General features: G+C 50.6%; 8 protein-coding genes across 8 annotated transcripts; 4 read left to right on the forward strand and 4 right to left on the reverse strand.

Annotated features, from left to right (window-relative positions):
* Positions 1–818: 818 nt before the first annotated feature.
* MIND_01167700 (Macrophage erythroblast attacher) lies at positions 819–1,970 on the forward strand (the record flags this gene model as incomplete). The annotated part of the gene is made up of 1 exon (XM_037368197.1): positions 819–1,970. The coding sequence occupies one exon, from the start codon at positions 819–821 to the stop codon at positions 1,968–1,970; it is 1,152 nt and encodes a 383-aa protein (XP_037215123.1).
* Positions 1,971–9,413: 7,443 nt separating this feature from the next.
* MIND_01167800 (uncharacterized protein) lies at positions 9,414–10,298 on the reverse strand (the record flags this gene model as incomplete). The annotated part of the gene is made up of 3 exons (XM_037368198.1): positions 9,414–9,518; positions 9,577–9,834; positions 9,888–10,298. 3 exons carry the CDS (start codon positions 10,296–10,298, stop codon positions 9,414–9,416), a joined length of 774 nt encoding a protein of 257 aa, XP_037215124.1.
* Positions 10,299–11,374: 1,076 nt separating this feature from the next.
* MIND_01167900 (F-box domain-containing protein) lies at positions 11,375–12,859 on the forward strand (the record flags this gene model as incomplete). The annotated part of the gene is made up of 1 exon (XM_037368199.1): positions 11,375–12,859. The coding sequence occupies one exon, from the start codon at positions 11,375–11,377 to the stop codon at positions 12,857–12,859; it is 1,485 nt and encodes a 494-aa protein (XP_037215125.1).
* Positions 12,860–13,184: 325 nt separating this feature from the next.
* On the reverse strand, positions 13,185–14,053 carry MIND_01168000 (uncharacterized protein; the record flags this gene model as incomplete). The annotated part of the gene is made up of 2 exons (XM_037368200.1): positions 13,185–13,659; positions 13,713–14,053. The coding sequence occupies 2 exons, from the start codon at positions 14,051–14,053 to the stop codon at positions 13,185–13,187; spliced, it is 816 nt and encodes a 271-aa protein (XP_037215126.1).
* Positions 14,054–14,504: 451 nt separating this feature from the next.
* MIND_01168100 (uncharacterized protein) lies at positions 14,505–15,514 on the forward strand (the record flags this gene model as incomplete). The annotated part of the gene is made up of 4 exons (XM_037368201.1): positions 14,505–14,696; positions 14,756–14,888; positions 14,935–15,021; positions 15,087–15,514. 4 exons carry the CDS (start codon positions 14,505–14,507, stop codon positions 15,512–15,514), a joined length of 840 nt encoding a protein of 279 aa, XP_037215127.1.
* A 218-nt stretch (positions 15,515–15,732) lies between these two features.
* MIND_01168200 (uncharacterized protein) lies at positions 15,733–16,925 on the forward strand (the record flags this gene model as incomplete). Its single annotated transcript, XM_037368202.1, has 2 exons — positions 15,733–16,411; positions 16,468–16,925. 2 exons carry the CDS (start codon positions 15,733–15,735, stop codon positions 16,923–16,925), a joined length of 1,137 nt encoding a protein of 378 aa, XP_037215128.1.
* Positions 16,926–18,225: 1,300 nt separating this feature from the next.
* MIND_01168300 (uncharacterized protein) lies at positions 18,226–18,683 on the reverse strand (the record flags this gene model as incomplete). Its single annotated transcript, XM_037368203.1, has 4 exons — positions 18,226–18,281; positions 18,329–18,452; positions 18,506–18,565; positions 18,618–18,683. The coding sequence occupies 4 exons, from the start codon at positions 18,681–18,683 to the stop codon at positions 18,226–18,228; spliced, it is 306 nt and encodes a 101-aa protein (XP_037215129.1).
* Positions 18,684–18,832: 149 nt separating this feature from the next.
* MIND_01168400 (Fungal-trans domain-containing protein) lies at positions 18,833–21,601 on the reverse strand (the record flags this gene model as incomplete). The annotated part of the gene is made up of 13 exons (XM_037368204.1): positions 18,833–18,896; positions 18,950–19,123; positions 19,175–19,422; positions 19,473–19,609; positions 19,656–19,773; positions 19,821–19,959; positions 20,003–20,223; positions 20,273–21,027; positions 21,077–21,089; positions 21,140–21,203; positions 21,259–21,388; positions 21,442–21,447; positions 21,508–21,601. The coding sequence occupies 13 exons, from the start codon at positions 21,599–21,601 to the stop codon at positions 18,833–18,835; spliced, it is 2,163 nt and encodes a 720-aa protein (XP_037215130.1).
* Positions 21,602–25,328: the final 3,727 nt, after the last annotated feature.

The raw sequence follows: 25,328 nt of genomic DNA on the forward strand, positions 1-25,328 counted from the left end.
CTTATCGCTCTCTGTAAGTAGTATGACTGGAAAGTAGCTCACAAGCACAGGATGGTTGCCGATCTCCATCGCAGCGTCAAGATAATGATACAGATAATCATGATCATCGGCCAAGATAACGACGGCGACTCGACTGATATGATCGACGGATCGAAGCCTCACCGGAGATTTGTATGCCGACAGAGGATCTCCCGAGGGATGGCTGTGAGAAACAAGTTGTGTTTCACATCCACCTGCGTCAACCATGACATGACCAAGTTCATGTTTGGATTGCCGCGCAGCGCTATAAACACACCCGGCTTTCGTGCTCCCGGAGGGATAAGGGCAGGGCAGCCGTTGAAACCAGCAGCGCTGCACATTGGCATCGGCGGTCGCTGCTTTTACTGTGATCATTCGCGCGCTTCTCTTCGTCAAGTCCTCGCTGATTCATTTTGATTCATCCAAGCACATGAGCTTCAACTGGAGATGTTCGACGGGATCACCTATACAAGTTCCCATCCCCGCATTCGCACATTAAAATTATGTCGTGAGTGAAGATCTCCAGCGGATCCCAGGCCCCAACAGCCTTCCAAATTTACAAGACACGCGGAGAACTTGTGGGCCGGGAACTTCAACTTGAAGTGCAGACTCTGCAAAGCTGTTCATTTGATCGTTATGTTCTCGAGGAGAAGGGAAATGGGAAAGAAAATGACTCTGTAGAATCACAAAGAAGCCTTTACTGGTACTCAAGCCTTGGCGACAATGCAGCGCTGGCAATCCTTCTTTTGCGCGTCCCGTCACGACCGTTGTGGAGGAACCGTGACGATGACGACAGGGCAATGCCGACGGAGACGGGCGACAGTGACAGTGACGATCACGGCCGTGGCGATGCGGTTGATCACGGTCACCACCCAACAGTCGCTATAAAGACATGCGGTATCTGCGTATCCTCACTCTACCTTGACCCCACCACTTCGCTCGCTCGCATTCGTCCTTCTCTACTCTCATTAACTACATTCGAACAACTATTATCTTATCAACACATTTTAACACACCACAACGCAATGCCCTACTACGACAACACCATTTTCCAAATGCCGCCTTCGCCGACATCCTCCTCCTCGTCGCACTCCTCGGGGCCACCACAGACGCCGAACACACCCGAGTTCCATCTCGGTCAGCTCCAACGGCAACAGCAGCAGCACCCGAACGCCATGCTGGCGGTCCCATCCCTGTTACCCGAGTTCGCCGATGGCGCCGCTTTTGCAACGACGAAGCTTTCGCCCGCACCTACGCCTACGCCTCTCAAACCAACGACCGCCGAGCGTCGCGCATCTCACAATGCTGTTGAGCGGGCACGAAGGGAGACTCTGAACGGGCGATTCCTCGACCTTGCGGGGCTGCTTCCGAATTTAAAACACCTCCGTCGGCCGTCCAAGTCCGCAATCGTCAACTCCTCGATCGCTCACGTGCGTGCAGCCCGTCGGTATCGCGCGCTTGCCTCTGCCCAGCTGCGTGCACTCAATTCGGAGTGCGACGGGCTGAGGCGGGAGGTCAACGGGTGGCGGGCACGTGCGGGAATGCGGCCAGCGACCGTGCCTGTGCGCGACGAAGCGTTCCATGTTGTGCTCAGCGGCGAGGAGCCCCCCTTCGACCCGCTTGACCTCGACTTTGGCCTCGAGGAGGAGGGCGAGGAGGGTCTTGAGTTTGTGGGCGCCGTCTATTCGGCCCGGCAGCGCCGACACCGCAGCGGCGGTGTCCCCAGCGAGGCCACGTGCGAAGGCCCTCTTCTCCTCAGTCATCCCTACGCAGACGGCAGCGCTGGGGCCTCCCAGTCGGCCTCTCCGGCCCGACAAACATCCGGCTCCCCGACGCCAACGCAGCCGATGCCCAGTTCTGGCTTCCACCATACACCAGCATTCGAAAATTTCACGCCGCACGACCACACGTGGGCTTATGCTCACCCCACCGCCAACACCAACGCATGGTGAAAATGTCATAAAAATCGTCCTGATATCCACACACTCTCTTTGCATCGCATTTGCATCAAATACCACTCGATACCCCGTTATACCATAGAAGCTCCAAAAGATGTTCCCCGTCCTGTATTCATAAGTGTCACTCATTGTAACCTTGTTTCAATATATCTCCTGTCGTTTCGGTCTGAAAATCCAAGGTTTCGCATTTAGCACCTCATAGTACTGCAAATCCTCTAATTCGACTCAAAGCTCGGTTCCGATTTGCGTCCCGAAGCCCTTGAAGATCAGCGTACATATCGTCAGCGGCAGGTATGGTTGAATTGTAGATTGTGCTAAATTGGCTGCAGTGCAGTATTTGAGGTTACACGCGCAGTCCCTCGTTGTATGGTCCCGCCATCGCGGCTTCAAACACCATCGCTTCCAAGTCTGGCGGAGCGCTTAACGTCGCTCCAGGTAAACGTTAACGTTTGTTAAAACCAAGCCCTCTTCGTTCAGCTCTTCGGCAGTCGCCCTGAACCAGTCCACTGGCAAAACCCGCCATTCGTCCACCATCATCGGCTAAAATAGCGATCCCCTTCCCCGTGCGGTATGAGGAGTGTCCGAAAAGTTTCGTCAGAGCGTATCGGCTTGGTCGAATTGATCCCCGACACGGATTCAGAGTGTCGATTTGTTGGAGACGAGACGCGGGCGGATCGAGTCCCATGGCTCCCCCAAAAGAAGCCTTTATTGAGACAGTGCCGGCAACAGAACTTGGAGAGTCGGGTAGACGATGGAAGATCAAAGAGGAGTCGAGAGCATGAGAGTGCTGTCGAAGCGCAAAGAGGTCATATGCCGATCCGAGGTAGCTGTATGCAGCTGGTTCAGGGAACACGTCAGAATTTTTTTTCTACGCGCCCAGTCACTTCCACGTGATTGTGACACTGACTGATGAGCGCTTTGGGACTTGTTGATAGTCTGTCCTCGCCATTTCCATCTCGAGATCAGCCAGGGGTGCTCCCGGCCCGTATCTGCTGCCTCGAGACATCTGGTGGCTTTGTTCACCGACAGTTCCAAGTGTTGCACATTTCTTCAGATTTTTTGTCCAGTGCTGGCAGGCTTTCAATGGCTGCCACTGTTCCTCCTGCTTGACTTTCCCTCCTTTACGCTCTGAGTCGGAGATATAGCTGATCTAGTGGTTGAAAGTCCTGGTTGCTTTTGCACAATCATGATTGTCGTTGGTTTCCCTGCTGAATAACTTATGCCAGAGCCAGGGAGAGTCTCAAGGAGTATTGGAGCCCAGGAGATCAAGCAGTAGTTGGTAGCGCCCAAACTCGTGAAGTTTGTGCATTTGTCAAGATTTATTTTCATGAGCAGGATTGAGGAGGTGATGAGGCAGGTGGGGTGAAGCCAGCATTGTCCACGAACAGCTTTTGGCCATTGTGTAACCTTCCTAGATGTTGTCAAAACACAGAAACGTCTCATAGGGGATACAAGCCTTGTCATTTGGGGCTGGCGGCATTTGAGAGCAACGTGTTTGTGGTGGGGCAATAGACCGACCAGTGACCCATTGGGCCCAAGTTATAGAAACAGCCTGAGCCCAGAGTCACTTTTCGCTGCAGGCAATATCGGGATCTTCTGGAGTATTTGGATAGGTCAGCATTGAAAAGCAAAACACTGGACCATTGCGCACTAAATGAATACTCTTCCTGTTACATCAGCCGTTGTCCTCTTCCATCGTATTGAGGGAGGCACAGCATTCCAACTTAGAGTGCTACCAGACTCGAATCCAAGTTGTCAAACTATACTCGCCCATTCCTCGGCCCAGAGGAGGTTGGCAGAAGTCATGGGACTACCATGTGGTCATGGAAAGTAGCAAATGTCACCAGCTATGAAGGCCCATTTGTAAAACAAATAAATCATGAATATAAACCGTGTTCTCACCATGAAATGAGCGCCCCCCCCATAGTGAAATGCGTAGTCAGAGATAATTGATAATTGATAGATGTAGTGTAGAGTGTACGATTTGGCGTTACCAATTGATAATGTGTTTGGGGTTCAGTTCAGTTCAGTTTGTGCGATGACACCCAAATATCAAACAATACTCCAAGTCAGTTGATTAAGTCTTCTCTTAGAATAGGAGAAGATGAGATAACAAAAACAGTAAAGCTACTGTGAAAAGAAAATAGAAATGGTAATCTTGGTATAACCTCAGATTCAAGGCTTTCTCCGTATAACCTCAGGGTAAGGCCTCTGTTTAACCCCAGAGTCCAGGCTCCTCCGTATAACCTTAGAGCAAGGCTTCTGTTAACCTACAGAGTAAAGGGTTCTCCGTATAACCTTGGATAAAGGCTTCTGTATACCCACAGAGTAAGGGGATCTCCGTATAACCTTGGATTAAGGCTTCTGTAACAACCACAGAGTAAGGTATAGTGAATGACAGTGTCAATTCAGGTAGTATATGATACAAAAAGAGGATATCTAACTACTAGGGAAGTGAGCTGTATTGATACCTTTGGGCAGAGTCATGCTGAGTCATCATGAGTCAGTATGACTCTCCAAAGTTTGAATTGTTTATTCAATTGTTCTGAATTGCACAGTCAAGAATAATTGAAATGAGTCATTCCAAGTCAAGAGTTTATTACTAAACTCTATTGTTCCTGCATGCACAGTCAAATGCACAGTTTGCACAGTCAATGCACAGTTAATGCACAGTATGCACAGTCATGCACAGTTGATGCATAGTCAGAAACAACTATGGTGAGTCATTCTAAGTTAGAAGTTAGAATGAATCACAAAAAGACTTATTGTTCTGGATTGCAGAGTCAATAACACTTTGATCACAGCATGTTCAATGCATTTCAGAAAATTGATATGATCAATGATGTGATCAAAGTGATACAAACAATAAATAAGCACTTTTTCTCAAAAAGGAAATATTTAAGTACATCAAGGCTCCAATATAAATAGATTCCATCACAACTGCTTGTCCATAGCTGCCACTGTTGGGGACAGAAGGCTTGAGTGGCATTGCAAGCCAGGTCCCAGGGTGACCGTCAGGATGGTGTTGACGGATTCGTAATGGCGCGGGCTTGAGCGGGGGTCAGACTGGAAATGGAATCGGACCAGAATCGTCTCTGGGAGGGAGGGAGGTTCTCCTAACAGCTACTGCCTACCATGTATTTGTTGCATGTATGCAAATGTATGTACCAGCTATATATAGTGGTAGTGCATATGACCAGTATCTGGTCACAGTGGTCTTTTGGCCTAGTTGAATTATGTGTTAGTGCCTCTGCACAGATTTCACAGTATTGCTGTTAGGAGAACCTCCTGTTCTGGCCCTTAGAGACGTCTACATCTCTAGTCCAACTTTGTCTCTAACCTGTCAGGGGAACTCCCCTTCGGCCTCTGTCAGAGGAACCTCCCTTTCGGCCCCTTGGAGACAATTCCAATTCTGGTTCCGATTCTGGTCTGGCCCTCCATCTCACCCACACAATCACAGATCTGTCAACGCCCTCCTGACAGTTACCCTGGGACCTTGCCTGCGACGCCGCCCAGATCTTCTGTGCCCAACAGCGGGCAGTATATAGTCAGCCTACCTAGCAGGCGGACCCTTAGAGTTTCTTCTCTTCGGATCCTCCCCTGCTAGAACCTTAATCTCAGGCCTCTGGGGTTGCCCTTACACCTCCCTCGGACTGTCCAAGCACATCTGAGGTGTATCTGACCAGCACCCCCTTGGACACTCCAACCTATCCCAACCATTGTCCACGGCCTCCTTCACCCACACAATCACCAATCTGTCAAGACCCTCTCAAGGATCACCTTGGGACAGAGCCTGTGACACTGCTCAGGCCTTCTGCACTCTATGTCAGCAGTCACAGACAACCAGTATATAGTTGGCGCCCTAGCAGGTAGACCCTTAGAGTTTCTTCTCTTAAGATCCTAATTAAGTAACTCTGGGTGCTGAAGGTGCTAGGAAATGTCAAAATTACCCTTTTGGGATGTGTCTTTGCTTAAATCTATGTGACATGCCAAAAAAAATTGTATAAAATTGGTGGTGTGATGTGTGACATGTGGTGGTGTGATGCATGACATGTGAACTGAGTATTTAAAATACAACAGTATGTTCCTTTATTTTCTTTCTGGCATCCCCTTGCCTGAAGCTTGATATTGGGCAAGTTGTTTGTATAGTCAAAAACCATAACTTTTATTTGTAACACATGTGAATATCAGTTACACTTCAACAGACAGAGGGTAGGTGGTGGGAAAGCAAAGGATACATCAGGCTTTAGATCAATCAGGCCATGCAAGTTTTTTCTATGAAACATGGACCTGGAACAGAACAGATGCTGAGTCAAGTTGAGTCGTTAGAGCCTAGTGAGTCATTAATGCCTTCTTGTATAGAGAGAAATCAAGTCAACCTTCCCTAATGGAGTCAGGTTTAAGTAGGATCAGGGTCAGGGTCAGGGCAGTCTTGACTTTCCTTATTTCTGCTGTTACCCAAAAAAGGTAATGTGGAGCTGAGTGGAGCACCACTGGCAAATGACTCAATGAGCATATGCCTGTAACCCTTGTGTAACACCTCTCTACCAAACATCAATGATAGCTACTCTTGCCACCAGCTCAGCCCTAGGATCCGTCTGGACCTGCGGGTCAAATCTGGAGTTGAACAGCCAGGTTCAGAAGTTGGTGGGGTAGAGCATGGGTCAGGGTCTCAGGGTCAGAGTCAGGGTTAGTATACCCTGACCCTGACTCTGATTATAACAAACCCTACCTGACTTGTACTCTACCCTCATCTTGTACATATAGATATGCATATGATGAATGAGGTTAGTATATACCTCTCTCAGTTCCTTTGTGCATTCTAACATGAAACCCTGCCACTTCAACCCCCCACTCATGCTTTCTAGAAAAGAGTAAAATGTGGACAATAAAGAGGACCAGGATGGAACACAAGAAGGCTCATAAATACTAATTGTAGTATATAATAATGATTGTTTGAGCTTTTTGAATTGTATCAAATATGACATGAGGGTTAACCTAGATCAAGTCAACCTTACCCAGTAGGGTCAGGGTTAGGTAGGATCAGTGTCACAGATAAGACCTGGCCTGTCCTCTCTGGCACTGGTATCAGGCCACCAAGGGCCCATAACACACAGGATGTGATGACAGGAACAGACACCACAGTAGAGGGAAATGTATATGTGGGAAGCACATAATCAGGAAAGATGTGTTGGGCCTGCGCTGAGCCCAACTTGCAGCATGAAGGAACAGGAAGGAGTGCTAGGATGTTAGGAGTAGTGCCTGGCCTGCAAGGGATGTGCAATTATCTTCTCCGCAGCCAGAGACAGGGATATAGGAAGGAGCAGGAGAGGCCAAGGGTGTCTGATCACCCCTCAGCAGAGCATATATAAGGTATAATAGTATACACTGTACTTTATCGCTTAGATCACCTATTATACTACCTCACCCTATGCAAGGAGACATCACTGAGTCAACACCGACTCATTGGGCCTTGTTGACCTGACCTGACCCTGATACTAACACCCACTTTAACAGGCCCTTTTAGTTCGATTTGAACCTGCCCGCCATACTTGTGGGCCTGACAATTCATCTATTCTGTTCCGGGCACTTGTTCCTCAAGAGGAGTCTTGCATAGCCCAACCTGAACCCTGACAGTCAGGGTCAAAGTCAGGGTCAGGGTTAGGGTCAGGGTCTGAGTCAAGTTAAACAGACCCAGACCTGTACCTGTGCTCTATCATACAAGTGGTAAGCAGTGAACAGGAAGGGGAAATTCACAACAATATAGTGTTAATACTATTTGAGCCAGGCTAGCCCTAAACTAACAAAGCTAATATTTTGGGAGTATTTCACCTTTTGTGAGTCAACTATTATAAATTTTGAATAGGTTTGAACTGAACACTTACTCAATCAATGAAGCTCTACTACTATGTGCAATATGGAGTCATTTGGTTGACTTTGGATTTTGAAGTCAATTCAATAAACCTTGACTTGTAGTGAAAGTCTGTGGTTTTGTAATCAACCATATCAGGGTTGAAATCAAGTTTGTAGAATTTGGAAATACCTTTCTGACCATATCCAACTTTTGATGAACAGCCTAGAAACCATCAAGTAATTGGGTTAACAATCTAATAGTCAAAATGTATTTTGTAATAAAGTCTGTGGTTTTGTATACAATGAACTTTATGTTGAATACCAGTTTATAGGCCAATTGAACACCTTCCTGCTCATATATAACATGTTAGGAACGGATAAGAACTTATTAAGATATGACCCTACCACTGTTTTGAAAACTCAGGGTTGGGTCAGTAATTTGCATTTTCTGACTCAACCATTGACCTTGAAGCATAGGTCTAAACTGAATAGTAACATGTATTAAGGGTCCCTACAATCTGGTAACATTTATTAGAAAGTTTGTGTAAAGTCATTACAAAGTTGTTATCCCATTCATGCTAATTATGTATTTAAATATGTAGCTGGAGACTGAACTTGTAGGGTCTACCCGGAGATCAGACCCTTGGGGTTGACTTGAGGGTTAACTTGAGGGTTGACCCTCAAGTCACTGATATACATACAATATCTCTTACAATTTCTCCAATGTATATACTGACAGTTTTAATCACAATTTCTGGCATGAATAAATTTGAGATTTCAACAATGATTTCATTGTACTGTAAATCTACAGTTTCAGCAGTGGAGAAATGTAAATAGAAACAAAGAGAATCTATGTGCATTTCTCCACTGCTGATTTCCTTTGTATCATCTGTGCTGAAACTGTCAGTGAAATCCTTTGTTTCACTGTCAGTTTCGCCACATTTGATGTGCGTGATATTATGACCAAATATATGTGCACAGATATCAACCATTTCAGGCATAGTTTCAGTCCCATAGATAGTTTTCATCTCAGACTGCCTAAAACTAGTATATATTTGACTAAAATCATTCTCAGTTTCAAAAATGTATACTTTGGGCAAATCTCCATAGGTTGATTTGGTTCTAGATTCTACCAGAATCTAGCACAGTTTCTACTTCAAGGGATATTTTACCAAATCCGGTGTGAAGTTGTCAAGTTGGATGAAACCCTGACTTCTCGCGACAACAATCGGCTCATTTCGTGGTAAGAACTCAGTTCATATTTTTGTGGATTATTTTTTTCACAAACAGGCCTTCATAGCCGGCATTGAGCGTCACGTGTACATCTTTCAACAGTGTCAGGTACCCCTCATGGCTATGGCTGAGCTGTGCAAGTTCGACAAAAAGACCCCGCACTGCGCCCGACTGCATCCGAAGTCTACCAGACTCTCCAGTATAAAACAGTTTCGATGGAATGTATCTCTCCAGCGCCCCAAACTAATGTGCCAGTTTCAAGGATTGGGTACAGTAGAGCTTGAGCTGGCTTTATGAAATTGGATTAATTGAATTTAGTATGATTTGCAGGGAGCATTATATATTGATCAATTACATGTGCAATAAAGTGGCGTTTATTTGGTCCACAAAGGCGGCAAACCCATCCTGAAGCGCTCCTGATTGAGCAGCTGATCGATTCAACGATGCCGATAGACTCTGTGATAGACAATACTAGTTAGAAAGGTCCCATTGGAAGAGCTCGACTGGCACTCACGGAGATACTTGCTACGAGGGTTTGTAAAGCCGAGCTGAGCAACGTCAGGTCGACACCCGGGTGCCCAGTTTGAACCACGGTATTGTCAATCTGCGAGGAGAGCGTCTGCAGCTCAGCATTGAGTGCGCTTAGCACGCTCTGGACACGGATGGCGTCGGAGTTGCTCATACTTTTGCTGGCTTTTAGAGCGGCAGCAGCGCTCTGGAGCTGCGTGGAGAGTGTGTTGAACAGTGGTACAAGCCGGTCAATGAATGCGACCTAGAAAGTATGTCGGTTGTGGTTTCACTAATAGGATGATATCAGACGCGGACCTCAGTAGTGATATCTTTCTGAGAATCGTTTGTTTGTGCGAACAAGTCTCTTAGCCCAGAAAGTTGCCTCCCTATATGAGAGAAGGAAACTCTTGATTGGGAGAGCGGACCGATAACAGTGTTAATGTCAAAGCCCGGGCTCGCACTACTAGGAGGGACGAGGCTTGTTGGAGACGATAAAGGTGCTGGTGTGCTGGTGGCGACGAGGGAACTGGGTACATCTGAGAGTGCACCAGAGAGTAGCCCGATGCCACTCCCGAGCCGGCTCACTGGAGGTGAGGAGCACCGGAATATTGTGGTAGTCGTGGTGACAGTCGCAGTTACAGTAACCGTCGCTGGTGTGCGGGGTGACGCAAGAGCCTGGCAAGTAACGGTACTGAGTACGATTAGAGGGGCAAAGAAGGCCAGCATCGTTGGAGTTGCGGATGAGTCGTAAGAGGTCGTCACGGGATAGCAAGAGTAGGCCAGGTCAGAGTGGGTAGAAGTTTAAGGGAAAAGCGTCTCGGACTGGGAAGGATCTGTGGTTTTGAAAGATGTATGTCGAGTTTGAGACATTGTAGACCCCACTTTCCGCGCGGGCCGAGAGGAATAGCGATGCAGAGGAGGTTTCTCATCGTGATTGGTTGGAATTTCCGGGTTGGTCACGGTAAATAAAGCCAGAAAGAGAACGGTTTTCTTGAATATGTATACTCTTGGTTTTGCGCGGATAAGTTTTCCGAGCTTGATTAGGAAATGGGGCAAATCTGGAGGCAAATTGCTTCGTACAAGAGTCCTCCGCGTCCGCAGATATATATGGGCGCGCCGCGGGAGGTTGAGAGTAACCTAGAGTAACCCATAGAACAGTGTCACGCGTTACTCCAAACTTTTCTCTGCTTTCTTGTCCACGGAAACCCCTCCGACCTGCACATGCAAATCGTCTCGACGCAACATTTACGAGCATCCTGGCCTCTGTGAGTTCATTTAGCGTAAGCACGTTTTACTTTCCCTTGTTCGGCTGTCGTGTTCGTTCTCAGCAAACTGTTCAGGCAAGTAGCTTCCCAGCCAACGCTGCGACGTCATGTTGACAACAACTCACGCCATGCTTCGTGGCATGGAGTTCGCGTGGAAAGGTCGGATTCGAAGACGAGATGAGCATGGCTTAGGACAGATCTGTTTCCTCAGGCTCTACTATCTGTTCCCGCTACTTGAGTGCGTCACCCTTCAACGGATGCTGAGCATTATTCAAAATTCCGTACTTGCCTTAGAATCGGTGTCAAGCTGCTCCCACCTCCATCAAGTCCAAGGATACGATACCGCGGCTGATGCTTCCGGGTGTGGGTGTGGGTGGTCATGGGTGCCTTGGCCCTTATTTAGCCTGCTGGACGGAAGAGCCTAGTAACCCGAAATCTCGCCATTCCTTTTCCACGAGCACAGGCTAACCTTAGCCGTCTAACGCCGTCTTGTTCTTCGCTTAGCCGTTTGTTTCCGCAAGCAATAGAAGCTAGCCGATGGCAGGAAAACACCACCGATACCGAATCAAGACAAACAAGACGGAGCTTAAGTTAGCAGCAGACGATGACGAGGATTGCCCGACTCTCCCTCCCCTACCAAATATGAGCAACCACCCAATCCACTCACTCCCTGTCGAGCTCATTGCTCACATCTTCGTGCACAGTCTTGACACACATCCAAACCCTAATCTCTCCTCTCGACATTCTCCGCTTCTTTTTACCCGTATCTGTGCCCGTTGGCGCGCTATTGCGCTGCAAACTCCCGCACTATGGAGCGCCGTTTCCCTCGAACTCTACAGTCCTGTTAAGGACAGCTCCCTACACGCAATGCTGGCCTTCTGGCTCTCGCATAGTAAAGAACACCCGCTTGATCTATACTTGCACTACCGACATCGAATGTTGGATGACACCATCTCTTTGTTGGCGGGGAGCGCAGACCAGTGGACGAACGTTGATTTATTTGTGCATTCAACGACCATGGCTTCCCTCGACACCATGACCCAATATGGCAGGAGACAAGAGAGCGGCTTCTGCCATCTCCGCCGCCTATCACTCGGGATCGTGCCTGTTCCAGGATCTGGACAATCCTCCCATCTTCCCATCACCTGCTTCAGCCAAGCCCCGTTGTTGACCGAGGTCAAACTCTACAAGATTCCGCCATGCCCTGACTCTATCGAACTCCCGTGGACGCAACTGACGTCGTTGGAGGTGAAATGCTCGGATATCCACTCTTCGTTGAACGTGTTGCGAGCAACACCGTTGTTGACCAACTTGCATGTGCAAATTGATTGCCCCCCTGCCGGTGGGCTGTGGACGGAGCTCGTGGAAGACAATGCAACGGGCGAATATGCGCATTCGGCCCTCAAGTCCCTCAGTATCAATGTCCACCCAGCCGCCCTTTCCACAGCACCGATTCGTGCGCTTCTTCGACTTCTACCATGTGATCTTCCTGCTCTCGAATCGCTGGTTTTGCCCACGTTAACGCCTGATGATGTCTCGGCCTTCACTGCTTTTGTCGACCGCGCAAATCTTGAGAGCCTGACGATTGCGCTGGCGCCATTGCCTGCCGAAGGGTTGTGCCAAGTGTTCAGTGGCAAAGGGATGAAGCGCTTGAGATTTCTCGAGTTGCGGCATGCGGGCGAGAACACTTTATGTGCGTTGTTCGACAAGCTCGCGGGTGACCTGCAGATGGGAGAACAAGAAGTCGGAGAAGGCTATGATCAGGCGCCCGCCATGGTTTTCCTCCCTTCGCTCCAGTCTCTCCATGTCGACTCGTTCCGCTCGGCCGTGCCGTATCCCGCCCTTCTGTCTGCGTTGCGTGCCCCCGGCCGTGCAAGCCCGTTCAGCTTTAGCATGACAGTTACCGCTCCTCGTCGCGGAAGTGTGTCGGAGAATACCGATGCGGTTGAAGAAGTTCGACAGCTCAAAGCCAAGGGTCTGAAGATTGCTGTTGAGCATCTTTATGAGGGAAGTGCAATCTAATGTGCCTTATCTTCGATGTACATACCCCGTCTTCGAGTTGACTCTTTCTTTGCCCTATGACTTTTTCCCATCATTCCGCTCGTATCTCACTCAAACTTGCCTATATATTCAACATCACGAGGTAGACACGTCAAGAGGACAACCTCGACTTCGAATTTGCATACGCATGTCCGCCTTTCCCGCCATCAATATGAGAAACGCCGCCTCTTCTCTGATGCGTACCCGGCGTTCTGGCCTGCACCCCCATCATGTCACGGCATGTCTCGGCTGCCCGGCCGGCGAGTGCTTTGACCAAGCTTTGACTGGGTTCCCTCCACGCTGTCATTCAGCCTCCGGAGTGTGTGTGAGAGTGGCTCGGCGTCACCGTGAGGCCGGGAGGTGGGAGGCGAGAGGTGGGAGGCGGGAGGTGGGAGGCGGGAGGCGGGAGGCGGGAGGCGGGAGGCGGGAGGCGGGAGGCGGGAGGCGGGATGGGTGGCGCAAGAAACAGAGAGAAAAATCCATAAATAAATTCAAGTTTTTTTAAAATAAAAACATAAATAAATCCAGATAAAAAAACAAGGGCTACACTACTGAGTGGCTCGAGCGCCGTCCGGTAGACAATGGCCGCGACTGGCTGGTGAGGCCGATGCTCCAGCATCGCCGAGTCGCAGGCGGCGTTATGCTCGGCGAGCCCACGGACACGGAGAATGGCGCCGGTCGGTGGATGCACCGTAATCTCGAGATGGGCAGGGCAGTCCGTCAGCGGGAACGCCGCCGTTCGATTCTTGCTGTTTCGTTTTGTGTGGTCATAGCCACAAGTGCTGAGAAGGAGAATAAGCAAGAGAGCTGTGCAGAGCATGTAAAGACAACACACCAGACCATAAGAATGTACTTGATGCTCCATATGGCGGGAGGGCTACTGCGGTCCTTGTGGTTTGACCAGGCAATGGACCAATGCCCTGTCGGACAAGGACCGTCAGGATCATGGTGGACATTGTAGCGGGCGAGATGTGAGATGGCATCGACCTGGGCTGACGGGTTGGCGGTGTGGTCATAGACTAAGTCGAATACTAGGTGGCTCTTGGCCACTATCGCCGCCGCTCCAGCATCAGAGACAAACATTTTATTTTTGGGTAGTTTGCGATTGATGTCGGCGGCAGTGAGTCGGGGAATGCCATTTGGCGGCAGGGTGCGGTCCTTCGGTTTACCAGGCATCAGGAATGATCATGAGACGGGGTAGAGATGGTGGTTTGTGGTGGTTTGTACAGAGTGGCAAAGTTTGTTGGGAAGTCATATTGGGCGGACAATGGAGGTCTGGCGAAGAGGGCGTCATGGGAAGCGGAGAGCAAAGCGACAATCCCAAAATGACATTTGACAGCTCTTGCCGAGCGTGCCGTTGTCCGATCAGCCGATGATGGGGGTGCGGGCCCAAAAACCTGCGTACCCCTGATGCGACAGATCTGAGACGCGTGGCTTCTTCCATGCCGCCCGACTTTCCCGCGGGCGTCGGGGATGATGCGCCGCCGTGACTCAAGCTGACTCGAGCTGTCGCGCCATCACCGACTCAGCGTCGGCGTCTGTCTCAATTCCATGGGATAAAAACGAGGTCCGCTCGTCAGTCAACCCATCTCACTCGGACTCACACTAACAAAGCAACTGCGATATAATGTTTCCGCCGTTCACGAATGCCTCAGAGTTCTTCCCGGGCCTCATTATCTGGTGTCTCGACCCATACGAGACCATAAATGGGCCCACGTTCCCTGTAGACGTCACCAAGCGCGACCAGCGCCCGTGTCTTGTCCTCGCGGTTGACGTTCAAGCGGAGTCCCTCCAGATTGCGCGCCTCTGCGAAACGACGGTGGGTCTCGTGACCGTCATCATTTGCATAGATTGATGCGAATAACTTTGAAATTGTAGCCAACGAACACTCGCGAGTGGGTGCGCATCAACACTGCGCCAATTATCACGTGGAAAAACGCGGATGCCTGGATCTGGGTCGGTGCACCTGCGACAATACGTATGACGTTCTATCGGACGAAAATCATGCATGGTGCTTTACTCCCACCCCCGTTGGTCGTTTTTCTGATGTCTCGCAGCGCATAGAGACAGGACCTACATCACGCACCCTGTGAGCTCCCAGAATATCGCGGCATACTGGGTCCATCGCCGCCGCTTTCTCTCCGGTATTCTTCGGTCTATATGTGGAGTTGTCGCGGCTTTTAAACCGGTTTTGTTCGTCCTGTTGCAGAACACCCGCGACCAAGTGCCCCAATCAACACCACACCCTCGACTCGGAATGCCATTGGAAGAGTAGGCACAGACCGCGAATATCCCCAACCGCCAGCCTCGCCCGCGTGGAGCACCACCACACAGCTGTCGTCGTCGTCCTCCTCTTCAAGTCGCGCCACGAGCCCGAATCCACCGCAAAGCTGGCTCGATCGGCGCCAGTCTTCCTTCCAGCTCCCATATCTCACTCCTGACGCCCATTTGAACGGATACTCAGGCTCTTCCTCACAGGCAATGCTGAACCCGAGCTCTGCTGCATCCGTGCCGCGAGGATTTACTGAAACGCATCCTGCACGGCCAGGGTGGTTCAGAAACCCCGAGAATGGGTGGTTTTGGCATGCTGCGATGGGTATGATGGAGCCGGATTCGCCTTTTTTGGAGAGGGATTGATGCAGGGCAGAGGGGCAAGACTTGTTTTGATACGAACTTGGACATACACAAAACGGTATCATTCATACCCGTGCTGACTTCGCACATAGACCTTATACCTTGAGTCAATTGACTTGTTCTTTGTACTCATACATACTTTAATTACTTCAGTGGACCTTGCAGAGTTGCGGAAAGCTTACTTAGCTGATTGATGTTACCCCGTGAGAATCGTTTTGACCATGACCAGTATCCCCAGCGAGCTTGTGGATCTTATTCTCTGCGATCTCGACAACTCAAGCTTGCTTTCCGCGAGCCTGACATGCTCTGACTGGCTTCCTATCGCCCGCAGCCATCTCCGGCTCGTATTTCGTAGAGGCAGCGAATTCCAGTTTCGAAATATCGCAGCGACGTCCTCACTAGCGCCCCACCTACGCACTCTCCATCTAGCATACGCCCGCTATACCCACGAGCTACTGCTATCCCAATTTGTCTCGCTGCGCTCAATGGTCATTGACCATTGTGTGCTCCCTTCCGACATCCCTTGCTTCCCCCAACTGCACAAACTAGAACTCCACCGTGTTCGATTCATCTCTGAAGAGAATGTGCTTCGCTCTTTTCAGAATTTACCTCTTCTACGCACTCTCGCGTGGAATGAAGTGCAGTGGTCCAGTGCGTCAGATAATACCGTCCTGCAACCAGTCCCGTTGATGACGATGTCTTTGCGATTGGACTTCTTATACCTCAATGTCTACATGACGGGCTTCTGGGATACTATTTCCCACACAGTATACCCTCGCCATCTACATCTGAGCGCGTACAAGCACCAGACGAATATGGAGCTTTCTTCTCGATATCTCCATACTATCGGGCGACAACTTGAGTCTCTGTGCATCCAACCGGAGAACCACGCGGCTACGCGTACGTCGATGCTTTCTCTGCCCGCGATGGATGGATATTCACAATACTTTCTCAAGCCGTCATGAACGACGGGGCCCTCAGCCTAGTGGGGCTCACTGCGTTGCACACTCTCGAACTTCGCTCCGCTCTCCATTACCATACCTCCAACGGAAGCTATGTCGTCGGCTTCGAGCCGTTTGTCGAGAAGCTTCTGCTCCAATTAACCTCTCCGCTCGACACGCTCATTCTGGCGGTGCGGCCGGTGACGCCAGATGCGACGTCGCCCCAGGCTCAATTGGAACAGGTCTCGCACCTATTCCAAGTATTGAAGTCGCACAGGATTCTATCGTCTTTGAGAAAACTGAGGTTCCTTGTCGAGGGGAAGGGCAACCTGTATAAAGCGGACGCGAACGCGAACGATTTGCCGCGGCTCCGGAGTTTCATCGAGCCCATTTTGCGGGCAGCCGTGCCGGCTGCGTTTCACGGGATCCTGGCCTTCGAAATGGGAGAGTTGCATACGTGGTCTAAGTGCTAAGCAATAACCACATAAGTAGAGTGGTATCCGAAGTACTTAGCGCAAAAATTGAATTGCACGTGGCAATCAAAACGATGTTGTCTGATACGGTTGTGTTGTGTTTTGAAACCGGCGTCACGGTGACCCTCCCAACAGCATTCCTCATCGGACCTTTTCCAGCACACTTGAAGCTCCCCCACCACTTACCACAGTAACCGAATGCCTGGCAATCATTCGGACCTATATGCACGACGCATTCCTGTAGAACGCCAAAAGGCTTCCACTTAAAGCTACGATCCCGAGTACCGAGACACTAGCGGACTCATAACCTGTTGGAGGGTATAGGTGAGCAGGTACGTGGCTACTCCAACTGATGGCGCAACTTGCAACACGGACGGCAGTGAGTGGAAGCCAACCTCCGCACATGACGTGCACCTACGCAATGCGTGTGGACTTGGCATATTGTGACATAGAGCCTGAGGCTGAAGCCTGACATAGAGGCTGAAGCCTGAAAACCATCCATATTTGCCCTTGAATTCAAGTTTGCGGAACATCAGAATTGTGCCTGGCCATCGAATGAGCCTAGCCATCAAGTGGGCCGAACAGAAGGTCAAAGAAAGCTCGTTGCTTCAAGAGGAAATAAATACTTATCGACGTACACTGTTCAAATCCAAATCTAACAGGCGACTTGTCAGCAACTCTGCCTCGTTCCTTCTTCGGTGGTTTATAGCGACCTTGCTCGTAATATCGGGAAAGAAGTCATGTAAACATGCCCTATGCCACATCCATTCAAACTTAGAAATGAAGAGACGTCGGCCATGGATTGGACAGGGAACCGCAAACATGCCATCCGACCCCGGCCTTCCCCCGCCTCGAATTTTACGTCCTTCCCGCGCAGAATCGTCGTCGCAGCCTTCGATCGTGGCCTGGATGCTTCTTTTCTGGACAGCTGTCAGTAGTCATGGACTCGCTCACTTGTAGATGTGGTTGCTGGTGAGTTGTCTGGCGTTTGCAAGGCGTTTGTGTGTCCCAAGAACTTGTATAATAAGTATTCTAGGTCAAAGGAAATGCCAACTGGCAAGTTGTAACGTCAAGAGGTGGTTTGCCAGTGGAATATGTATTGAGACTCGAATTGAGATGTGAGTTACTATCTTGGGCCTAAGCCTCAATGCGGATCAACATTCCCTGGGTTGTAGGGGCGCACCTCGCTAGAAGCACCCGCCTGGTATTTCAACAGGCAGGCAGAAACTGAACGCGAGCCACTGGCAACATTACTATTAAAGCTATCTGCCTCTTCGATACACATATGCTGCTTCAACGACTACATAGGCTTGTTTGCCTCCATCTTGGCTTCGCCAGCCGCGTCTTGAACATCGCCTACAAACATTGTCAGTGGTAATGCCGACCAGTTGGACAACACTCACCACTGGCTTGTTGCGTCTTGTCGCCCTTGACGGCTCCGAGGACCGAGTCTACGGTGCCCTGAACGCGCTCCATCATCCCCTCAACGTAGCCTTTGGTCTGCGCTGCCTTAACCTCTGCCTCGCCCTGTCCGAACGATGAATGGAAAACTGGCAAAGTGTGAGTAATGACAAGCGCACCTGCGCGTGCTCCTGCTTTCCGTCTTTCTTCAGGCTGTCGCTGCCAGTCAGATTGCCAATCTACGACGAGGTCAATATACGCGAGTCGAGGCGCGACGCGATCCAAACCGACGTTCTCAACAACAGTTCCTTTGACGCTGTGCATATTGCCATTCGCTTGGCTGGGCGAGGTGGTCATCGTGTTGTTCAGGTGAGAAAGGTGTTGGTACGAGGAAAAGACGAACAGTGCTGGTCACAACGCGGGTCTCAGTATTTATAGCAGCCAAAAAATATTCGGTATCATGACGCGTGTCATTACTATAAATGGGTTATCTGACCAGTCCTACTTCATCCTGCGAGGTTTCCATCCGATCGAACGCCTCCCCTGAAGTAAGTCGACCACTCATGTGCGCTATGGAACAACAGTCAGTCGGGGCTCGCCCTCGATTGATGCAGAAAACGTGCCCAAAACCGGTTGGCGCATGCACAAGGCGCTGCAGCTGCTCTGTCGGGATGCCAAAATCACTGATCCTGTTATTGCCCAGAAGTGGATCCAAGAATCCTTGAGCGTCGGTTGCCATCATACTGTGATTCGCTAAACCATTCAAAATGTCTCGGAGAATTCCAGCGCTCCTCCATCTATATAGGCGTCAGCGCATCGACAAAAATGTCCTGACGAAAGAAACCCACCGCAATTCGCAGACGGTTATCACCTCTAGACATATGTCGACCTGTTTTCTGACCCCTTCATTGGCGGTTACATGTTTCTGCCAACTGCTTAATAAAAGAATGATTGCAGCGGTTGCAACAGGGTAGACTAAGAGTGCTGGCGGCGGGCTCGTGCGGTCGTTCTTGGGATACCGTTGTATCCAGGCTTCGGCAATTCGGACAGATGAACGCGCAGCAGCAGTACATATAGCCAACGACGGAAGACGCTGCTGTGTGAAAGAATGGTCAAACTACATTGGAGAGTTGTGATAACACCAACCAAGTCGCCGCCGACGTCTTGTCGGGTGATGAATGAACGGTGTATGGTGATTTGGACCTGGTAATAAGAGGAATAAAGAACAGCGGATTGCTGAAAAAATATAGAATCTTCAGGAGGTTGTGACAAATCCCATCGCACTGTAGATTCAGGTTGGTGGGACCCTAGGGTTCGCAAGAAACCTACAATGTTCCGGAATGGCATCGACCCATTCATTGAGCGCTGAATCCAATTCAACGACCAAATCCTCCTTCCATTGTTCGCTGCCTGCCTCATAGAGCGCATTTTTCTTGTCGAGAGAGTACTACAGATAGTCATATCACTGTCCATTCATCATGAAAAGAACGCAACGAGAAAGCGCAGAACCCATGCGAGAATATGGGTTAATTTCATCAAGGCATTGAAGAAAACGACTCGTGAAGGAACCTCGGAGGGCTGCTTGCTTTTCCAATACAGATCGTCGACCTCACTTGGGAGTTGCAAATCAAAGCTGTAATTAGATCAGACAAGGAAGAAGGAATCATAGAACCAACTCGTCGTATAGTAATCCCGCAGGCCGTCCAAGGGCGCAGCTGATGGTACGGTCATAGTACACAAGTGTCCAGAAAGCCCGTCGCCAGAGTTCTGCCTCCACGGTATGCGGACCGGAGGTTTGACGCCGATGTGCTCCAACTCCTTGGGCGATGCGTATGCCGATCCCGATGAGGGCCCAAGTACTCTCCGTTTCCCATCCTTCGAGAAATTGGATGGCAAGCTATAGCATATACTCAGCGCATTTACCACGGAATCCAAACGAAACCTACGCAATAACGTTGCAAGTCAAATAGCCCTGGCGTTTCGTAGAGGCTATCTAGACCCAAAGGAACCTGAACGAAGTATTTCCAGCCACTGGAGAGTTGTTTCTGGCGCTCGTCATCGCGACCATCGATGCGCGCGTCCAGCAAAACCTCCGGATCATTTGAATAACGCGCTCCGATGGCGCAGACTAGAAGCACGGTCTCCGCAAACTTGGAATCGACTTCATGGATCTTGGCAGCGATGAGCTTTTCGAAAATCGGTCGATGTAGAAGGGGAATGTAGACGTTCATGTGGGTAAAATATAAGGCGACGAGGGAGGAAAGGAGGGTGGAAGGAGGAAAATTATACGAGGACACGCCGTTTGTTGCTGCTGTCGACGGAATGACACTCCATGGTTTGGTGTGCCAATAGCCACTTTTTCGCCAAGCAAAAGAGGGCTGAGGAGTTAAATCGTTTGGAACTAAGACCACCGAAGATTCATGCAGCGTGTTGTCGTTGCGCATGTCCAGGGTGGTGCTGATAACCTTTTGTCCGCTCGATTCGCCAAGGAATTGACTCCGACACACATTCCAGGTTGATCCCGGAGGGTAATTTGCTTCGCCCATCCACTCCATTAGTTGGTCAGACATAGTGATCTCCGCGGGTTCAGCCGATTGATTGCTACGTTCAGCATCGCGAGCAAAACGGATGCTCATAGACGCGAATTCAAGCCCGATTCGGGGAGGAATGGGTGTTGGCTTTTGCTTGCCAGTGTGGCTGCCTAGGCTTGAGTCAGTCCCAAAGAGCCTCGAATTTGACATGTATATCACTTGTTGTTTGATACTGAATGGCAACGAGATAAGCATACAGGACTGATTTTTTGCTCTGCGAACCTTGTCCAATAGCGTTTGCATTGCGGTTAGTCTTTCCTCTAGCGCTTCTGTATAGCTGCAGATCCTTGGTAAGAGTGAGATGGGCAGATGTTTACGATGATACCTCTTTCCTTTCTGACAAGAGATGAGTGTCCGTTCTAGAGTCAAAGGGGACCTTTACCATTTTCGCAGAGGCGCCAGAATAAGTGCAATCGAGGTGGTTGGCTGCACAATACGTGCATTTCTTATAGGGGCTTCGAGTCCCGTCGCCTGAGCCAAATCTTGAGCAATAGAGAGACATATGAATCTACAACGGAACGCACAAGGGCCTACGAACATCCGTTAAACGCATGCCGGATTGCTTGACCACGGGCGGAGGAATCCCGTACCGCGTTTCTGTCGACAGGGATCACAGGCACGTTGGACCCTTCTCCGTTTAACATGGACATCCGAAGCTTCATCCTCCAATTCTGGCGACGTCATGGTTGTTTCGAGGAGGACAACGTCACACTTCCTTGGCTATCAGTCACATGGACTCATGTCGGCGTTGCCGTCTCTAACAGGCTAACCTATAAACTTTGTGTCGTGTCCATCCATGTGCACAACCCATACTTTTCGTCAACTTTAGATCATAACTCATCTGCTGGTCGCCCCTAGGCTGAGTCTGCTAGTGAACATTCAGATAAAAAGTGAGTCCATTGGAAGCGCACAATACGTGCTTCGTACTCGGGGATTTTGGTACAAGATACATCTGCATGCTAGATCTACTATCCAAGTCCAGCAGTGATAATCCATGTTGTGTCATTGTTAAACACCGCTGGGGCATCGAACTCGGCAGGGCCCCCGTTGCTTGCGGCGTACATAATGCCATTATAGTGGCGCCACCAGTGGGCTGGATAGCTCCATGAACGAATCGAATTGCCTTGACCGTTAATGCCGGCTGCGGGGCACCACGTCGCATCTTCAGCAAACAACTTCGAGCCGTCGTTAGCATTGACATAGAGTTGGTAGCCGGAGTGCCTGATGTAGCTCCCAGGTGTGTCTCGTGATTGGAAGGAGATACAACCGTTGGATGCCGCCACCTAGGTGACCTTCTCATTAGCTTACGTACAGACCATTTAGGTACATTATTCTGTATGTGAATGAATCACCTAAGAGGTCCTCAGAGGCGAGGGAGGCGCAACCTCCAGCTGCATTTTATATCTATTTGCCCTTCATCCCATAACGATTCAAGACACATGAAACAGTCATTCTTAGTGTGTCTAATACAGCAAGTCGTCATAAATGTACAGAATGTTCGTGAGGTTCGTGCGATAGGCTACAGCGGCAGTGGAGGGCAACGAAGGTGGGCACAGATGACACAAAAAAAGCAAAAAAAGCAAAAAAAACAGCAAGAACTCCTGTGCAACACTTCTCACCATCCTTCTCCAGCGCGTCTCCTCAGCACATCCTCATTTGGAGCTTTCGAGCCGAACAAAAAAGTCTAGCTGCTGGTCGAAGTCCAATAATGCCAGGAAACTCTGCTGGCCAGTTTCGTTGAGCAGGTTGAAGAGTGCGGGATGCTGTTGCGGGTGCATCATCCCCAAGAAGTACTGTTGCCGTTCAGTCGATAGCTGTGTGAACCGCGCAGCAAGCTGGGTGAGCGAGTCCATGGGGAGCATCCGGGTACCAAAAGCAGTAGAAGTTGTCGATTGAGGAGGCACTGGGTCAACGACACCACCTGCAGAAGCACTTGCAGTCGTGCTTGCTTTCTTTGGGGGGCCTACTTTCGCCGACGTTGCCTGTGTCGGGGGGCCTACTTTCGCCCGACGTTGCCTTTGTCGGGGGGCCTACTTTTGACGACACTGGGTCTACCTTCGGCGCATGTGGCGGGGGGCCAGCGTTTAATGCAGTCGAAGTTCCCGCAAGCGTTCCCGCTCTGCTCGACCCCGCAATCGTTCCCGGCCCTCTGCTCGACCCCCGCAATTGTTCCCGGCCCTCTGCTCGACCCCCGCAATTGTTCCCGGCCCTTTGCTCGACCCCGAAATTGTTCCCGGCCCTTTGCTCGACCCCCGCAATCGTTCCCGGTCCTTTGCTCGACCCCCGCAATCGTTCCCGGTCCTCTATTTGACCCCGCGACTGGGGCTGGAGCGGCAACCGTAGGCTGTGGATTGGGCCGTTGGGAGGCAGCCGTAGGTCGACTTGGAGCCGATGGGATTTCCACTGCGTCCAAGAACAAGCGAGGCCGTTTGGCCGAGTCGGGTGTTTCTGGGTCAGGATCTCGCGTGCGCTTCTTGGCTGGCGCGGCATCCGTATTCGGCGACTTAGCCATGAAGAGTGGCTTGGGCTTGGGTCTGGACCTCATTGGCGGTGAGGGAGTTCCCTGATCGTCCCCAGAGTCGCTGTCCGACTCCTTATTCTTCTTGGCAACGACTGGTTTGGCGGCGACCGGTTTAGAAGCTGCCGGCCTGGTGGCTACCGGCTTGAGTCGTCTCGGAGCAGCTGGCGCCACAGCTGGCGCCGCAGCTGGCGCCGCAGTGGTAGAGCGAGTCCGACGCTGCGGAGCTCCCCCAACTTGGGCGGCCGAGCGAACGGTCTCCTCCTCTTCCTCCTCGCTGTCTTCGTCTTCGCTATTGTCTGCCGAGGACTCGGCGTCCTCCTCCGGCGTTGACATCCCCGCCGCTTGCGAGCCTTGTTAGGTTGGGCCGGAGCCCGACGCTTTGTCGCCTTTCCCTTCCCCTTCTTACCACCATCCTTCTTCTTCTCCTCCAAATTGACCTTCTCAGCACCCGGCACGGGGTTGGCCGAAGACGGAGTTTCGAGCACGGGGTTGGCGATGAGGTCGTAAGGCATTCGCCAAACCTCTCCCTTCCCATTGACATGCTCCAGAGGGATGTTGCGCGATGTTAGGTAGTGGACCTTGAGCTGCTCCTCGGTGGCGTTCGGAGGCGGGGGGTGGGAGAAGTCGTGTCGAACTATTACCACGGAGTCTAAAAGGATTATTAGAATGAGAACTTAATATAAAAGAAATAACTGACCAGGTTTCAATGGTCCTGGCATTTTCTCGACGTGGAATCCGGTGAAGGGGGAGGCCGGGCCTGCGCTCATCCATGCCGGCATTGAAAGCTTCGCAGTCGATTTTTCGCAATGAACCGATTGCCTTACTCGAGTCACATTCGACCGGCAACTGAGCGCCAGTGGGATAGTTGACGAGGCGGTACCCAGCTGGGAAGAGGTTCCGAGGAAGCGTGGTCCAAGAGAAGTGGTTGTTGCCAAGGCGCGTGAATATGTCGATTCCGACGTCTTCAATGCTGCACTTGGAAAACCTTTGCTTGACTTCCCGGATTGCTATTTCGGTCTCCGTCACCTTCTTTCTCTTGCCCTTGCCCTTAACCACCTTGGAATCCTCTGGCGGCGGCACCTGTAGGGTGGTCGTAGGCACTTCTGGGGCGGCCGGAGGCGGTTGCGGGCCGGCGGTGGCCGGCGGCGGTTGCGGGACAGCGGTGGCCGGCGGCGGTTGTAGGCCGGTGGTGGCCGGAGGCGGTTGTCGGGCGAAGGCATCTTTTGCTTTGCGAGCACCAGATTGACCTTGGCCCGACGATGCCTGTGCTCCCAACGCAGCACGGAATGCCTCTGAAATAGGTTGTACTGCACTTTTGCTAATGAAAGGTCATTTAACACAAAGATTCCGAATAGAATAGAAGTTACGCACTATGCAATGGCCTGCATCAAGCCCACGAAGTCATCTCTATCGCAGTCAAGGACATCTGTGAACTAAATTTGTATGTCAGCAAGTGATTTAAAGAAGCGGGACAGATACTAACCGAGCCAATTCCGTTGGTGGTACAAAGAAAAGACAAGTCCTTGTCTTCATGGCCGGGGCCCTAGGACAACGACCAATGCTTCATAGTTTTGCGCGTTCAAGATTGTCCACCTAGTAAGCATAAGTGATGAGAGCAAAAGCAATGGTAAGTACTAACCCTCCGCTGCCAATCGATCAAGATACGATTAAATGCCGCCCTTCGTCCCTGATGAGTTTCCTGCCCAAGCGAGTTCAGGGCGTCATGCTTCTGCAGAATTTTCAACGCCATCTCGTCCCCATGGTAGGCGAGGAAGGCTCGGTAGGCGCTTCACTACATCACGACTGATGATTCGATCGTTGTCGGAGTCAACAGGCAACGAATCAAGTGAGAAGTCGGGTTGGATGCGCTTCATCTCGTCCATGAGGTGT

Source organism: Mycena indigotica, assembly GCF_014461135.1.
Source record: "Mycena indigotica strain 171206Taipei chromosome Unknown Mind.scaff0011, whole genome shotgun sequence".
Classification (NCBI taxonomy): Eukaryota; Fungi; Basidiomycota; class Agaricomycetes; order Agaricales; family Mycenaceae; genus Mycena; species Mycena indigotica.